The 17,517-nt window shown below is 48.3% G+C and overlaps 1 protein-coding gene across 2 annotated transcripts; it reads right to left on the bottom strand.

Moving 5' to 3' along the window:
• Positions 1–146: 146 nt before the first annotated feature.
• On the bottom strand, positions 147–16,604 carry s1pr2 (sphingosine-1-phosphate receptor 2). 2 transcript variants are annotated; one of them, XM_076144184.1, is made up of 2 exons: positions 16,145–16,604; positions 147–3,439 (listed from the first exon to the last, which is right to left on the bottom strand). In XM_076144184.1, exon 2 carries the CDS (start codon positions 3,301–3,303, stop codon positions 2,200–2,202), a length of 1,104 nt encoding a protein of 367 aa, XP_076000299.1. In that variant the 5' UTR covers positions 3,304–3,439; positions 16,145–16,604; the 3' UTR covers positions 147–2,199. The 2 variants fall into 2 exon arrangements, with proteins under 2 accessions (XP_076000299.1, XP_076000300.1); XM_076144185.1 differs by lacking the exon at positions 16,145–16,604 and adding an exon at positions 9,057–9,370.
• Positions 16,605–17,517: the final 913 nt, after the last annotated feature.

Here is a 17,517-nt window from a genome sequence, read left to right as displayed (position 1 = left end):
CTCAGCTTCCCATCAGAACCCTTCTCACATGTTAGCTTTCAAGCGATCGAAAAGGTTTATTAGGTAAGACGGCCATGGTTAAAAGCCAAGCACGATTTGCATGTGCAACATCAGGCTTTCATGTTGAAGCGAGTGTTTTTCTGACCTTGTCAGAGCATGTTTGGATTAAATGCCTGGTTTTGAATACTTCACTGTAGGCACAATAGGGAGGCATCTCAGGACCTGCAGATAAACTGCAGCTGCAATTAAACTTGGTAAGGCTTTACAGCCTCACAAGAGTGTTCTTATGGAAGTCAGTCACACAAACAGGATTCTTTTGATATTTCTTTTATTTTATAAAAAGGGAATGTAATTAACAAAAAGTTTTTGTACCTACATTAGTGTTTCAGATTGTACCAATTTATCAGAGGCAGCGTGCTACTGGACACACAAGGCTATTGCACACAAGACATTTCATACATCAAAAATCATACATACTGTACAAAGATACATACATACATACATACTTACACACATACATATTATTCATATATTTATCATGTAAAATCATACAGTTAGGCAAAACATTGAAGTGGTACACAGTAGAAGTCCTCTCCATCTGAATCAACCTGGGGGAAAGCAAATATCACTGAAGCTGCCCAAGTGCTTTTCACCAATTTCAGTTTGGCTGTCTAATGTGAAAGTCAGTATGAGAACACTGATGGAGAGACGGATCGATTTAGTCTGTGTGTGTCGGCCTACTCGAAGAAGATTAGTGTGCCCCGAACAACAGGAACCAGACTATGAAAAACAGGACGTTCTACGGCTGGAGGAAGTTGCGTGTTGTAGGACTTAAAGAGAATGAGGATGAAGCTGACCTCCCAGGAGGCCAGCCCCCATGCGATCTTTGAAACCGGATCCTCTCCCATTTTGTAGGGGAGGTGAAGGGTCTTTGGAAATTTGAGATGTGTTTACACGTTTACTTACACAAAGCATATGGCCAGCAAATTAAACCAGGATGTTCACAACAAATTCTTGTTCATGGTGCTATTCACGACTTCACAGTGAGAGTGACCGACCCTGTTCGTCCCACTCTCTGCTCGTCAAAGTAATGTCAAATGCTCATCAATAATACTGTTAAAATTGGAGCGCCTGCCCCAAACACTTCATACATACATTCAGCCTAATTCCCCAAAAGGAAGGCGCCAACAGAGACGACACATCGCTGCTACGACTGCTACGACATCGTGCGGACAACGGTCCAGTTAGTCAAAGCTGCTGAACAGCTGTCGTTGAGTAAAATTCATCAGTGCCAACTCACTTCAGGAAATGTGCTTTCTGATTAGGCCTTCCTCTGAGGAAACAGTTCAGATACAAAAGACAACAGTCAAAGCAAGAGGGACAGAGTGTGAGGACAAATGAGGGGAGGGGTGTTAATGACGGACGATGGAGCTGGTTTATATCATACACGTTAGCGCTTACAAATGAGTTAGAATTCCATGCAGTAAATTGAAGCAGATTACGTACGTTGGTTTTAAACAAGGTTATATAGGGAGTATATAGCCCTGGTTCGGTGGAGGGAGAACTCTAAACACAGCGATTTTGGCTTCTGTGGAGTGGAGGTGATTACTGTCTCCCGGCTCTGTTAAGTACACAGTGAGTGATGAATATGCAGGTCTGATGGATACACATCTCAGTGAAGGAGAGAAAAATACAAAATGCCTACAAATCTACAACGTGCAACTTTGCAAGCTTTGTATTGATGCGGACCGTTGGAGGCCCAGAACGCCGCGCCGTAACTGTAACGTTGCGTCGCCGATGTTCTCGGGGTTTTTTTGGCTTTCTATAGGGGTTTACATGTTAAATAAGCTCGAAGGCAAGTACATTAAAATGGTTTGCATCTCCATATTATTCAATGAGAGTACCCACGAAAAAAGCAAGTTTCACATTTCTGACAGTTTTCACCTGCGACCGTGAGTTCATTGAATTGTTTCCCTCTAGGACAACTGTGATTTCACCGCCGCACACGGGCAAATCCATCGATTGTCGATTGTGAATTCACACACGTTTGATTGTTACAGTCGGCATTGAACGTGCCTCAAGCAAACAGCCGAGTCAGGCCTCGCCGGGCAGGTCTGAGGTGTCGCTGCCTCGCTACTTGTTCTCTTTTGCATACACACATTCTCTCTGTGTCTCCTACTGATACACACAGGCACCTTATCAAACACAGGTGGTGCAGTCTTGTATGATGGGTGTTTTCTGGTGTTCGTGTTTGTTGGTGCAATGCTCCAGAGAACTGGAGCTTTTCAGAGGGACGAGGCAGCGGTCAGAGGGGCGTCCACTCTGCAGCACCCCCCAGCAGCACAGCACACGCAGAAACTCTTTCCTCATGTCTTTGCTACGCAGCGTGTAGATCACTGGGTTGAGTGCTGAGTTCAGAGTGGCAAAGCCAAAAAACATGTCTGCTTTGGAGAGTATGGGACAGCTCGCCATCCGGCAGGACGAATCCAGGAGCAGGATGGTGAAAGCGGGCAGCCAACACATGATGAAGACGCCCAGCACTATAGTAACTGTTTTCAAAAGGGCGTAAGCCGGTGAGTTGGTGGCCTCTTGGTGGCTGGAACGTACAATCAAATAAATCCTCACGTAGAGGATGAGGATAGACGACAGTATGAGGCTAAATATGCTCACTACAAATAAAATGTATTTCTTAGAGTAGAGAGGCAGAACAGCGGAGCATTCATTCAGGTTGTTGATGCAGTTCCAGCCGATGATGGGAAGTCCTCCGAGCAGAATGGAAGTGACCCAGCAGGCTCCTATCAGGAGGAACATGCGGCAGGTTTTGGTGGAGCCGTACACTTTGACCTTGGTGATGGCAATGTAGCGCTCTATCGCTATGGCCAGCAGGCTGAAGACCGAGGCTGCCAGAGCGATGAAGGCCGTGCCCTCCCGGATGAACCACTGCACCGGCAACAGCTCGAAGGTCCTAGGCCCTGATAGAAAGATGTTGGCTATGTAGGCGGAGCCTGCCAGCAGGTCGGAGAACGCCAGGTTGCCGATGAAGAAGAACATGGCGGAGTGGAACTTCTTGTTGCGGCAGACGGCGATGAGGACCAACAGATTCTCCAGGATGATGATGCTGCAGAGGACCACGATGACGATCTTGAGGGGGTTTAACACTGTGCTTCGATTCCGGTCGTCGACGGTCATGTTCTTAGCGAAGCCGTAATACTCTTTGATAAGAGTCACGTTGTAGTACTGGGAATACTTGCTCGTCATGGTGACGGGGTGGCAGAGCACAGTGGATTTACGGCAAAGACTCATTCACACGGCCGAGTTGTGCGGAGAGTACGAGCCGAGATTTTTGCTTCATAGGTGAGGACGGGGTGAGGGTCCAGGCTCGGGGCGACAAAGGCCGGACAGGCCCACAGTCGCGTCTCTGGGGCTCTATGTGGGTCACCTGCAGACACACACACAAAAAAGGAAGTACAAGGTTAGTGACTAAACAAATACACATGTTTAGTAATGCAACACACTCGCCAATTTCCTCAGGCAGAAACAAGGTATCCAGGCAACAGCTCAGTCTCTAGAACTCTGCCTTGATTATACAATAAATAAATGTAGCTCAGAGTTTAATGCAAATATGGTCTATCTTCTGTCTTCTTCAAATTCATTAGAGGGAACGCAGTCGCTCCTTCTCGTCCTGTATCAAACCTCCTTGAGCTGATGTTGTAACAGAGTCAACACCAAGAATTGTTATTTCTGACATTTCAGACGACAAAATGGAATGTAAGGCCACACAGAGAACAACACAGTGCTCATTGTGTGTGTGTGTGTGTGTGTGTGTGTGTGTGTGTGTGTGTGTGTGTGTGTGTGTGTGTGTGTGTGTGTCATCTGTTACATCTGTAGTTGCACACACAAGCGAGCAGACAGTTGTAAGTTGTAGCGGTCTGAAAAGAATGAGAGCGCTGCGGCGGCGGTGTAACCCGGCGAGTCAGTTGGGACGTAGCTGCTCCTGGTATGAAAACGAGTCTTTGTGGAGAACATGTGAACATGTTATGGCGGCTGGAACTCCGCAGACAGAAATCCCCGTCGGGAAGCATGAGGGGACGCGACGCGAGGCTGCGAGCGCTCAGACAAAGAGCTTTTTCCTCTCAGACGGAGTGTGTGGGGAGGGGTGGGACATTCCACTGACCCCGTCCCAGCACTGGGCTGTCAACACATGGTATTGTTGTGGGGACGCACCATTCCACTCCAGTGAACTACACTCCTCTAACGGCCAGGATCAGCCGTGACGCTCAGCTCCATCCTGCCTGTTCCTGCTGGCTCACGAAGCTTAAAGGAACACCTGAGAGGAAAATGTGGGAATTTCCCTGATGGCCTAAGAAAAATAACATTCTCGCGCCGTTTGATACAGAGCAAGCAAACTATGACGAGATAAATACGGACAGACAAACAATGGAGACAAACTGATCTGATTAGTATAACTGTGTGTCATTTAGATTTTATTGTCTTTCACAGGGTGCAGAAATTGGAGTTTGTTGCGTTAAATGACATCATATCTGATTTAACGGCGTAGAGCGGCGAGCATGAAGGCAGTTAGAGGTTTTTATAGGTACACTCAAGGAAATCAAAGGTGACAAACCCCCTCGTGAAGCAAAGGGTTTCATATTACCCAGAGAGCCTTTAAACAGAGCAAAACCTATAAACACAGCAAAACAGAGGCAACAACAAAGGGAAGTTGGGCGCTCTGGAACTCTCATTAGAGGAGGAGCCGGTGTTTTAAACCTGTGGAAGGTAACGGGATCCCTCTGCACTCCCACTCTGATGGGAATTTGACCCTAGATGCTTATTTTTGAAGCTAGTCTGGAGGGTCTCAGCAGAGCCGGAGCTGAGATCTCGGCCGCTTCATGGAAGCTGAACCCCCAAAGCTCGAAGCTGCAGAGAGTGAAAGATGGAAGCACGAGAACAGAGACAAAGGCAGAGCCAGAGCCATAGCCATAGCCATAGCCGGAGCCAGAGCCAGAGCCAGAGCCAGAGCCAGAGCCAGAGCCAGAGCCAGAGCCAGAGCCAGAGCCAGAGCCAGAGCCAGAGCCAGAGCCAGAGCATGCATGTGGAACGGCATCTGGACACAAAGGCTGGAATCTGAGACGTGACAGTGACACACACACAGACGATATGTTGCATCACGTCAAACATACACCTGTGCATCGGTCTTTGCACATACACACACACACACTGCATTCCCCCCGCATCCATTCAGGTTCAGCACACAGATGTTATTGGTTCCCAGTAACAACCAGCACATCGTTTCCTCGTGCAGGAACAAAGAACAATAGTCTCCTTCAGTCAGCCTTCAGTCTTAATAATGCAGCACAGACTTTCCACAAATGTATCAGAGCTGAATTATGTTTACAATGTAGCTAATCACCCCTCCTCCGCCCCCTCTCCATCCTTTTAGCTCCATTAAAAGACTGAAGCAGGAGGTTTGAGGCGAGCTCATGTGCCAGCTGCACTGCTGTAATTAGATTAGGTTACATTATAGCCGCCTGTAATGATTCAACTAATGGAAAAGTCCGTCGGGCTAAACCAACTATGGATTTATGCCGTCTCCAGTTTCTAAGAGAGGAAAGGTGAGTGACCGTAACTCCTCTCCTCTCCTGTCCTGTCCTCTCTTCTTCTCCCCTCTCCATCAGTGTTTTCATTGCTTCGATGTGTGTTATGTGTGTCGGGAGCTAAAGGTCGTCTTGTCACCAAGAAGTCCTTCGTGTCTGTCATCAAATGTTTTGACATTATGTGTGTGTATGTGTGTGTGTGTGTGTGTGTGTGTGTGCGTGTGTGTGTGAAACCTGAATGGCTGGTTTGCCTGCAGCACTGTCTGGTGGCAGCCCCGCCCCCTACCTGCTGTGTGTCATTCAGGCGTTTCCACAGCTATTGGTTAAGGGGAGCGTAGACTTCCTGCTCTGTAGCTCCTCCCCCCCCCCAGCTACCGACACCGACCTGCCCTGTGTTCGACCCAGACATCAATGTCACACTGCCACAATAGCAAACACACACACTGTCATAAACTGTCACGCCATGTAGACCAAGACTCCTTTCTTACAGACACAATGAGGCGACAACAGGAAGCAAACGCAACAGTGTGTGGTTTTGAGAGCATTAACATTTAAATTGCCTGCAGAAGAGTAAAAAAATGAGATGTTACACTCTAAATTATTTAACAAAAACGGCCAACAAATGCCACTGCGCAAATATGGATTCTCAGGGGCCTTAAATGTGTCTTACAACTAAAGAAGCAAACTCTACACAACAAATTCGCACATATATGCCTTTAAAAAGATTTCAACATGCTTAGATAGTAGCAGTAATTTCAGTTCAGCTCCCTTTAGCAGAATTAAATGTGTTAAAAGTTGTGAAAAAGTGAAAATGGAAAAGAAAAGTGTATATATGAAAGCTTAAGTTTGATTTTAAAAGTCCCTTTAAATACTTAATACACTAAATCTGTTTCATACTAATTGGTGACATCCAAAGGTCAGAGTGGAGCTGCGTCTCGTGTGTCTATAGGTCAGAGGACGTGGAAGTCGTAGACACAAGGGAGACAGAGATAGTGTGTGTTGACGCAAGGTGATGACAGGAACGACTGAGGACAGGAGGAGAAAATAAGTGACGAAGAAGAAGAAGTGAAACAATAAACAGAATTCAGACAGGAGATCAAGCGATGGTGTGATGATAATTTTCGTGATAAGATTTTTTCAATAGTGAAACGGGTGCAGACCAGACAGACACACACACACACACACACACACACACACACACACACACAGTACACTTTCAGGCTCTTGAAACAAACAACCTAAGGTTATCTGTGTCGCTTGCATGAATTCACACCTCCGCCTCCTCTCCGAAGCGGTTGCATGGTTGACGATGGCGCCACACGCATATAGGAAAATGCACGTGGCGCCATCGTCAACCATGCAACCACAGCTGCAGCTTCAGCACAGAAACTTTCAAATCTCCACAGAAGATACCGAAGCAAAGCGAGCGATGGTTCAGAAAGCCCATTTTTCAAGTTTCCACCTAATCCCAACAAGAGAAGGAGTTCCTCTCTGCGCCATGTGACTGACAGCTGCACAATGGCCACAGGTGTTGTTTGGATTTAGCAGAAACACCTGATAAGCCCCAATTAGCCGAGCGTCTGCTCACCGAAAACCATGGCAACGCTGCCCCATTACAAACGCCTGCTACCTGTCACACACTACCTGAACCCTGAGCTCCACTTTCTCCTGCTGCAGGGGGAAAACACTTTCAACTTTCAAAACACTTTTCAACATGGACACTCACACACACACAATCACCCACACATACCTCCTGAGCGTTTTGCCGTGGCTAAGCGCGGCGATGACTCTTGTCTTTGGACCGTTTACATATGCGGCTTATCTTGTTTGCATTGTGATACGTTTACTGTTTGTTTACCTAGAAGGAATCGCATGTTTACAGTGGAGTGGTTTCACAGAGCGGCTCGGGTCAGGAACATCCTGTAACACAACTTTCTCGCTCTGCCCTTCACGCTTGCCAGCTCAGACGCCGTTGTCGTGGCGACACACGTGGCCCACGCATGGGATCCCACGGGAAACGTCAGTATTTGAGACTGGACTTCAAAATCCTCCTAAACACCAACCCTTTCTTGTGTACTTTTTTCCGTTAAGAGGAGATTTAGTGACTTCCTGTGGCCTGGTCGAGGACATCAGGCTTTTCTTCTGGAGGAGAGATTCAATCTGTGCTTAGAAGGTTATTCATCATCGAAACACACAAAGCATCTGCTGCTGTGATTTGTTCTTTCCTGCTCATTTCCGCCCACTAACACTTGGTATCAGCATTTGCATTAGTGATGTCTGAATGTGCTTTGCCAGATCTGTGAGGGGTATGTGCTGTACCTCTTTCGTCTTCTTCTCTCTGCTTGCTCTCCACCAACCCACAGGGTCACAAGTGGTGTAGCAGGTGTGAAAATGACTGAGCACTGTGAGTGATGCAGGCAATGGAAAGAGGAAAGACTTTAGCCCACTAAACGACAGCGAAGCAGATGTGTTTTAGCTTAATTCCATTCTACAGTAGCACACTGAAAGTCTACGCTACGAGTTATGTGAAGGAGTGTGTAGTGAGTGGGGGTGCAGCAACAAAGGAGCTTCGCAAGAAAAATTCCATCTGCGGAGCATGCATTATGTCGTCTCACTCAAGTGTTGAGATGTCAGACATCACAGGAAAAAACACGCATTTTAACACGAACAGATTTCACCACTTCTACCACAGAAACTCCCATTCTGAAGGAAATGACTAAATAGAAAGAACACCCACTCAACTTTCAGTACTTTTCCAGAACGGAGTTATCAGCGGTGACAAACTCGACCTCATCATACGGTGAAACTGCCGCCCTGATGCCCACAAGTGCAGCTGTGGCGAGCTGAGGCGGCGCTTTGAGCATCCAGCGGCTCAATGCAGCCAAAACTGCCAACGACACAGAGACAGAGAGAGTGTGTGTGCGTGTGTGTGTGCTGGCTGGTGGGCAGGTGGCTGCAGTGTGTCTCCGCCTCTCTCTCCATCACTGAGCCTCAGGGTTCCGTCCATGAACCCGTCACTGTACACCAGCACAGCAACGCCATTGAGCGGCTAAAGTCGATTTCCAAGGGTGAAGCTGGTTGATGCTGGTTGAGCAGGCTGAGCGTCACGTGATCGAGCTGTGACCTCGTCCTTATAAAGACCTCGGTTGCAGAACAGAGTGAAAGCCACAAGTCACGCTGCAAATCTTATTTAGCAATGCTGCAATAACCCGACTATGTGAAGAACCTGACCCCTTTTCTGGCGGGTCAGAACGAGCCCAGGACCGCTCTGAAGGCCTCAGCCTGCCCCAGCTTATCTGGAGGAAGAAGAAAAGCCACGAGCAGACGGCAAAGCCTCGCCGTTATCTCTGTTGCAACAAGCGCGTGCTGATAAAACACAAAAACATTGACCATTTACGCGACAATAATATCCAGTGGTGAACATGTTTGAGGTCAAATGACAGAGAAATGTAAACCCCCTACCTCTAGCTAGAACACACTTTCAGTAATGTTCGCCTGCCTCCTTATCAGTGGATCCCTAGACCGAGACGTAGTAGACAGTCACAGCAGTTTCAAAGGCTCCGAGGAAGCAAAACATCGGCTCGTCTCTGGTTTCATTAAATTCCGCCGCTGAAGCAGCAGACGTGGAGGTGCGCTCCTGTTTGCTTCTGAGAGTATTGACAGCATAGTAATGGACATGGAACATGGCTCAGCATAAAGTCACACGTCTAGATTTTGACATTTGACACACAGACGGAGGAGCGGCGCTGTGGTTGATTTCTTTTTTTTTGTAGAACTGTGGGTGTCAAGGGGAAGTGCGAGGAAGAAAGTATAGAGCGTTTCAGCGCTGCGACGTGCACAGAGCCCAGACAGACTGGAGATATGAGACAGAGGCCTGCAGTATCTCACAGTTTGGGGCTTTGAGAGGAACTCAGCTGGGGAACAACAAATTCAACAGACACGAAAAAAAAGAGAAGAAACTTGGCAAAGGCACGTCTGTTACTTTGTATAAACTTGTGCCAAACGCACACAAATCATCTTTTTTTGTGACTATTAAAAAAAGGGAAGGGGTTTTCTGTTACATATTGCTATCTTTGTCCTTATACTTTAATTTCATTAAGCCGTTAAATGAAAGGGAAATAGTTCCTTTTTTTCCTGATAGAGAAGACAGTTCCGTGTTTTTGTTCCCTGTGGTTTTATTTTCATGTCCTCTCTCTTTGACCGTTATTATGCTAATTTCACCATCGTGCTTCATTAAAATCATGCAGAAGCTGCGAGATATCAGGAGAGCCGGTGTCCCCCCCAACGCATCCCGGTGTAAGTAGGGATTACACCCCTCAGTCTGACAGTCTGGGTCCAGCCTCCTCTGAGGGCTCCAGTCTGTCAGGACAGTTCAGTCAGGAACACAAAGGCCTTTTCACTGCTTCTTCCTCCGTGACTTTGGCTCCTCTTGTGCTGCGTTTATGTGCTCGGTCACTTCATGAAGCTTTGTTTACGGCAGCTGCTGGTGTGCTGCGAGGCTCTTACAGTGGCCATGAGATGAGCTGCAGACAAAGAGCCGTGTGAGGAAGAGCATCGAGGCCTGAGGAGCAGTTACCCGCATGACCCGCAGACAGCCCCCCTACAGTCTCTCCCAATGGGGGGGTAGGGATCTCCAGGGGTGCTGCTTTAGAAGCAATTACTATCTTACATTCAACCAGGACTCTTCCTGTCAGCTGAAGTTAGAGGATTCATAATTATTCATATTTTAATACAGAACCGTTTTGCATATTTCCCTTTCATGTTGCTGCCTGATTTGCAGCCGCCCCCCCCTCAGATCTTCCCCCTCCTCATATATTTTAAACTTCACCACAGACATCAAACGAGTCGGTGATTAAAAGCACATCAAGCAGGATTTATTTAGCGCACATCTGGCCCAGACGTTTCCTTATAGGCCCCTATTACAGACTTCATTACAGCACACAGTCCAGCAATCAGCGCTCAATTCACAAAACTGCAGCCACGCTCCAAGAAAATCAAGACGTTTCTCGGAAACTGCAGCTGCATCCTCCTCTTGTCTCTGCAGAAATGTGTGTTCATGGCTCTGATAAAGAAAAGAAAAAGAGCTACCAAACTACAATTATCTCACAGAGGTCACACTTGTGTACCTAGACGACACGTTATCTTTTATCTTTTGCACAAACTACCTAAAGTCAAAACAAGTATCACACATTTGCAAGGCATTACGTGCTCGAGTGGTAAACCACAGATTTAACAACAATGTGCATTTGACAGATTTACGTGTCTTGTTATGTATGTGTTAGCCGCTGATGTCCTCTGCACACACTGAGCTGGATGCTGTGCAGGAGTCAGATCTGGTGTCAGCATCCTGTTGAGGGCCATTGTGACTGTGAGGGCTGAAGTGAGCTTGATTCAAGTTTCACTGACTGCCCCTCTCACACCTTCCCATGTTGTTGTCTATACAATAAGGTCTCCCCCCCTAATGAATGGCTTTGAACCCTCTCCCAGGTCTCCTTTGTCCTCTCTCCCTACTCCTATTCTCCTCTGCTGGTAGACCTTGAACTCCACCCCTTCTCATGTTCTGTTGCCTGGTTGAGGAACAGAAGGTGTCGTGAGAATCTGTTGTTATTTGTTCTGCATCGTGCCATGACAACATACGTCCATGCAACAGCGTACGTCAGTATGTTGGTTCCGTCTATGCATTGAACGGCGCGGCGCGGCGGGTCGTGAGCCGGCGTGGCCTAAATGAAAGACACAGCAGGGCGGCGGAGAGGCGAACATGCTGCAGACAAGCAAAGATAAGAGCTGCACGGGGAGAAAATGATGCCATCTACAAGAAATAGCACGCAGAGTCACAAAGCCGCCCTGATTACTTCTGCCCAGCACCCACTGATAAGGTGATGAATTGATGGAGGGCCTCCATCTCTCCTCGGGGTCCAGAGTAGGAAAACAACTCGACTCCTCTGGCAAACACAGACCCATTAAACGGAGCTGTGTTGTCGGAGAAAAGCGCGGTTGCCTGGAGAGGGAACACTGTTATGTCCACACAGCTCAGAGACGAACCCGCGCTCTCTTATTTTTAATGGGACGATTTTATAATTTCTTGCCTCAAAGAACAAAAAACATCTAAAGACACAAAGCCCAGATGATCAACATCCCCTGGCCTCGCTGACTCGGGGGGGCCACGAGACGTTCAAGTGGACAGATGTGATTTACGGAGCACATCCAGTGACTTGAGCTGCGTGGAAAGAGTCCAGGGGACATTTACAGTTTCAGAGTCCTGGAGTGGCACTAAGTCTGTTTTACTTCTTGGCAACATCACATCAGTAAAGCTCTTTAAAAAAATCCCCCCAAACAGTAAATCCCTTTGGTTTCTGTGTAGATTTCCTTAAGCTTTCTGCAAGTTTTGGAATATCTAACAGGTCTTAAAGTCCTTTCAGCTCTGATGTTGCTTCTCAGCGGTTAACGAGACAAACAGCTCCTTGACTTTGACCTGGACGGGGCAGATGGGAGACGGACATGATTGAGCCGCTGTCATATTCCCTTAAAGTAAACAGCATCCACTTCCACTCAGTCCGTCTGCTGTGATGAAGCGGTCTGGGCTCGGCTGTGACCCGGCTTGTGTTTGGCTGTAGGTTAATTCCATCACGTCTTTAGCTCATGAAGCCGGGACTTTGCAGAGAAAACAACCCGGCAGCCGTTTCTAACAACAAAACCAATCACAGCAGGCTTTTCTGTCGGAGTTTAAAGTCTGTCTGTTACTGGATTAGAATATCTGAAAGTGCCCATAGAGGGTTTTTATGTCAACGTTCCAAACTAAATAAATGTCTTCAACAGACACCTCAGTGCTTTGAGACATCGCTGGCTGCATGGGGGGAAATTCAAAATCCCAGAAAACTGTCTCCTGCTTACTTCTGGATTTGGGGAAGTGGAGTGCTGGAATAATCCTGCTGAGCTTTCCAGCTGCACAAACAAAGCAGAGTGCATAACAATGGCTGCCAGGAGAGAGGAAGAAGAAGCAAGGAGGAGGAGGAGGAGGTCTAACAAAACCACACCATCATCGTGGGTACCTGCACCTAGATCGGCTGGAGTGTCGGCGTGGTTAGTGACCCGACATTAAGAAACCTCAACACCACCGCATTGATGAAGAGCAGACAGCAGGAGTTCATTCCCCCGATCTATAAATCACACTGAGCAAGAGTTCACCGAGCGCTGCCAAGACCCTCCAGAGCCGCGGCAGAAACCAGAGACTGTGTGTTCCGTCTGCTTGGAACGGTGCATAATGCCATCTGGAGCGCTAACGACATTTTCAGCGTGATTACTCGCTGGCGGCGTGCAAAACAACGAGGCGGTGGTTCATGCTTGATGAGTCTTGTGACAGAAGAAGAGGAAGAAGAAGAAGAAGAAGAAGAAGAAGAAGCAGCTGCCTTATCCCAACTCCAGAAAGTGTCAGGAGATCCTGGCATGCTGCTACAAGCATTAGGGAGGGGGAGCTGTGTGTGTGTGTGTGTGTGTGTGTGTGTGTGTGTGTGTGTGTGTGTGTGTGTGTGTGGGTGGGTGGGGGGGGGGGGGGGGGGGGGGGTCTTATAGTTTGTCCAAGTCCCTGAAGTGGGGAAGGAATGTAACAGGAGACTTTCAAGCTAATGGACTCAAAACACTTTCCTAAAATAGTTGGACTTGTTCTTTTCTACGCCAAAGATCAGCTTATGTAAATATTTATAGGCTAATCAGAACAGCACTGACAGCATCTTCATGCACGAGGAGAGAGATTGTTATGAAAAGAAAGAGACAGATAGGACAAATGTGTGTGTACGACTGTATATGTGCATGATCTCTCCCTCTCTTTCTTCAAACAAAGGCCGAGCGCGGTCTTCCCAAACGTCCCTCTCCGGGGTTGTGTTTACAGGTAAGGAATGGGGAAAAGGCAGCGGAGGCCATATTTATTCCTCTGATCTCAGACACTCCCTGGCTCTTGGCTGTGAATCAGAAAGCTTACATGCTGTCAGCTGTGTGTTGTGACTTGCGAGCTTCGGCAGAACAGAAGGCGTTTATTTTGCTCCAGCTGCCACACCCAAGGAAAGTGTTTTGCAGGCAAAAAAGAGGGGGGAGTACCAGCTCAGACTCTGAGCCTGTAGAGCCCAGATGGCTGAGTTACCGCAGCAGCACTATTAATATCACAGAGAAAAGCCAAGAAACAACGTTTAAGTACAGTATATGTATCGTGTCCGCCAGGGGATCCGCCGAGGTGTCTATTCTTTCCTGACTGTTCCGTATTGACCTCTGACCCCTGCCTGGTTTCCTTTAACCAGCTAAGAGCCGGCGAGCCTCTGGCAGGTCTCCTCTCTGATCTCTCCCGGTTGTTGTTACTCCACCAATATGGCTGAATAAAGCGGTGTGTGTGTAGACAACAAAAGAGAAGTCAGCTCCCCAATGGAACAGCTTCCTATGAACTAACGCTCCCAGGCCTGTGCTGAAACCCGAGCATCCTTCTGGGATCCACAACGCCCACCCTCCCACCGATCCGTCCCCCCCAGTGAACTGCAGCAATAAAAAGAACCCTGCATGTCCAGTTCCCACCACTGAACTAACATCCATTTATTTATCCGTCCAGGCACTTACACATCTATTTATTTGTTCAGCTCATCTATTTGTCTTCATCTCTACCGCTACCGCCCGTCGTCCCCATTGAGAGGGGTCTCGTTACAGACGGGATCGTGGGCTAGATGGGCGGTGCAAAGGCCACTGCACAGTGAGCTGGTTTGGCAACAAAGAGATCCTAAACTCATGATGTCATTCAGTGCTGGACTGGGCTCCACACACTCTGTCATGATGGATTTTATAGTTGGTCTCTATACAGTGTGTGTGTGTGGGTGTGTGTGTGTGTGTACTATGACTCCTGGTGCCTCTGCGGAGTGTCTGGCCAAAGACGCCTTAATGCTTTTCACAGCACCCTGGGATCACTCTTATCCAGGCCAAGGATGGAGTGTGTGAGCGTGTGTGAGCGTGTGTGTGTGTGAGACGAAGCCTGGCAGCGGTCAGCGCCGGTAGTGTGGCAGCTTTTGTTCCGGTGCAACGAGCCATGTGGTCACGTGAGACAAACGCAGACGGACGGCCGGCCGGGCTGGCTGGAGTGCGTCCTGTCTCCAGCCACTCTGTTGCATGCTGGGAGAAGCGGCCGTATGCTGTCAGCGGCACCTGAGTCTATAAGCAGGCGTCCACACCCCAAACAAACCAGGCGGCTCTCGCAATACCCACATCAATGAACGTGCTGACAGAGCCTTCAACACTGGATACTCCTCACCTAATGCTGTCGAGCACGCTTCCTCCTCACCCCACCCCCCCTTCCTCACCCTCACTCCCCCCTCCATGATGTTATCACAGGAAGATGTTTGCTTGCCTTTACTCCACGGGCTCTGCAGCACCCATACGCACGCCGGGAGAGCCCAGTTTCTAGGTCCAGCACCCAGTAGTTTGAAGCCTTGAGATAAAGTCTGTTCCCGTTTGAGACAGACAGCCTGCTAATGAGAACAGCACTACAGGGACTCACACACACCCACCACAGGATAAAGGATGATGGATGGAGGCTTTTATCTGGGCAATAAACATTAAGTTCCTGCACCTTATCATCTTATCTGAGTGTGAGCTGCAGCTTCTCCTCTGACAGGATGCCTGATGAGCCCAGCTGCTGACACCTATGCATCCCTCTCTGCAGGAACCCCCAAGACTTGAAGAGGAACAATCACCGATGGCAACAGATTGCGGTTTGCAGTGAAGTTACATAGCAGTAAAGTTTCCTGGAAGTCTCCAAAACAACAATACGGCGGGTTAGATCCAAATGTGTGTTAAGTCTCTGTGCTGCTTCCCTCTGGGGAGCGAGATTAACCCCGGTAAAAGGGGATAATGGGGCTTTTGTCTTATTAATACATCCTCTCGATACAATGGCGTCTTTAGAGTGACGGATGAACAAGCCTCAACAACATCGGAGGGGTCGAGGGGGGGCACAGCAGTCTGCACCGAGTGTGTGTGTGTGCGTGTGTGTGTGTGTGTGTGTGTGTGTGTGTGTGTGTGTGTGTGTATGAAGGCTACACACACTGTATGATGTACACAATAAACAGAGCTGCCCTGCCGGTTAATATTTAGCCAATCACCGCGGCGTGTTATTCATTAATACACACTCGCACACACACGCGCACACACACATGCACACACACGTTGTTTAACCAACGCAGCTGTCACACAACCCAACGTTCCCTCAGCCTGCGGGTCTGACGTGACGTGTTAGCGAGTCAATCACATGTGCAGATTGATCGATACTGACTTTTCGATTCGTGCAACACACATGGCGCGATGATCGATCACATAATGAGGAAATCGCGCGAATGAAAGAAAAGCGACCAAACACTCCTTTAGATCTGCTACCAAGTCAGAAATTAAACCTATTCTTTAGTATCAAACTGTGCGTAATGCCGTTCTGTCCTATTACGCAAAACACCATAGATGAGTCTCCTTTGTTACAAAGGCTGTCACACTCGTCGGCATGTCAACAGTATTGTCTGTGTGTGTGTCCTTACCCCATGAGAGACGGAGACAGACAGTCTGTAGCAGAGAGCAGCGGAAAGAGACGCTCCCGTCCCCGAAATGTCCTCACATGTGGTTCACACTTTCCACCGGGAGTCGCGTCAAAGTTCAGCCGCTTTCTTCTCCTCGGAGGTCGAAGGCGAAGCGCAAGAAGCCGCGCTGACAGTTCCGACAGTTCCGACAGTCAGATTCCAGCTCGTGCACAATTTACACACCGCGTCCTGTGCACGCAGTCACGGGTAAATCCATACCGGTGTGGAACCCACAACCGGAGTCAAGTCCAGGTGTTTTCTTTAAACACACGCATAAATATAAACAGGAGCGCCGGTACTTCTTCGTCTTCGTCTTCTTCTTCTTCGTCTTCTTCGTCTTCTTCACTTTCCCTCTTTTTGTCGCCCCGCAGCCCGAGTGACCGTCCTGGACTCTGAGCGGCTCTGAGTGAACTAACAGAGGAGAGACGAGGAGGCGCGCGCACGTTACGCGCTCACACACTCGCACCCACGAGACACAGAGGGGAGGGGTTGTTCGGTGTGTGTGATTGTGTGTGTGATTGTGTGTGTGTGTGTGTGTGTGTGTGTGTGTGTGTGTGTTGTGTTATTAGTACATAAAGGTTCGTGTGTGTCAACATTGAAATATAATATAATAATAAAGGTGTATGGAGCTGTTTAACACTGTACAGATGTTTACAAAGGCGGTTTTCTGGATCCTTCTTTCTCACTCTGGAGCACATAAATGAAGTCCAGATGTTATCCTGCTGTTCCACCTCCTCACTTCCTCTCTCTCTCTCTCTCTCTCTCTCTCTTCATCCCAGCATGAACCAGCCCCCCCCCTCCCATTCATAGCACTACTGACCAGCAGCAAACGCACCCCCCACACACACGCACACACACACTATCTGAGGACGTCTCACACCTCTGCTTGACTCACACTCACATTCAGTTTCAATAATCTCAAAATCCAGACCCCCAAAAAACTTTTCATGAGTCATTCCTGTAATTTTATGATTTGCTCCTCGGGTGTGTGTGCAGAGGCGTTACTCAGGAGGGTGAGGTGTGTGTATGTCAGGGCTTGTTAGTCATCGGGGCCTCGCCTGTAGACCTGCAGCGTGGCAGGTGTTCGGCCCGATGCAGGGGCCTCCCTTCAGCCCCCGAGGAGGCAATAATAACGTCTCCACATCTCACAGCTGAAACCTGAAGTCCTCCCATGACGACATGATGTCATGTGGCTGCGGTAACCAAGGAGAAGCTACGTAATGTTGTGATAGCGTTCATAAGTTATCGCGCCAAACACAAGTTAAGCTTCTGTGTGGAAGACGAGCTGACGAAGAAGAGAATATGTAATATTAAGTGTTATTGCATTTAAACCT

The sequence above is a fragment of the Genypterus blacodes genome, unplaced genomic scaffold (genome assembly GCF_046128005.1).
Source record: "Genypterus blacodes isolate CSIRO-AG114 ecotype Tasmania unplaced genomic scaffold, CSIRO-AGI_Gbla_v1 ptg000028l_1, whole genome shotgun sequence".
NCBI lineage: Eukaryota > Metazoa > Chordata > Actinopteri > Ophidiiformes > Ophidiidae > Genypterus > Genypterus blacodes.
This window is presented reverse-complemented; position numbering and strand designations above follow the sequence as displayed.

What these genes read in the sequence shown, in the direction of transcription:
- s1pr2 (XM_076144184.1), bottom strand. Translation starts at nt 3,303, where the DNA reads ATGAGTCTTTGCCGTAAATCCACTGTGCTCTGCCACCCCGTCACCATG.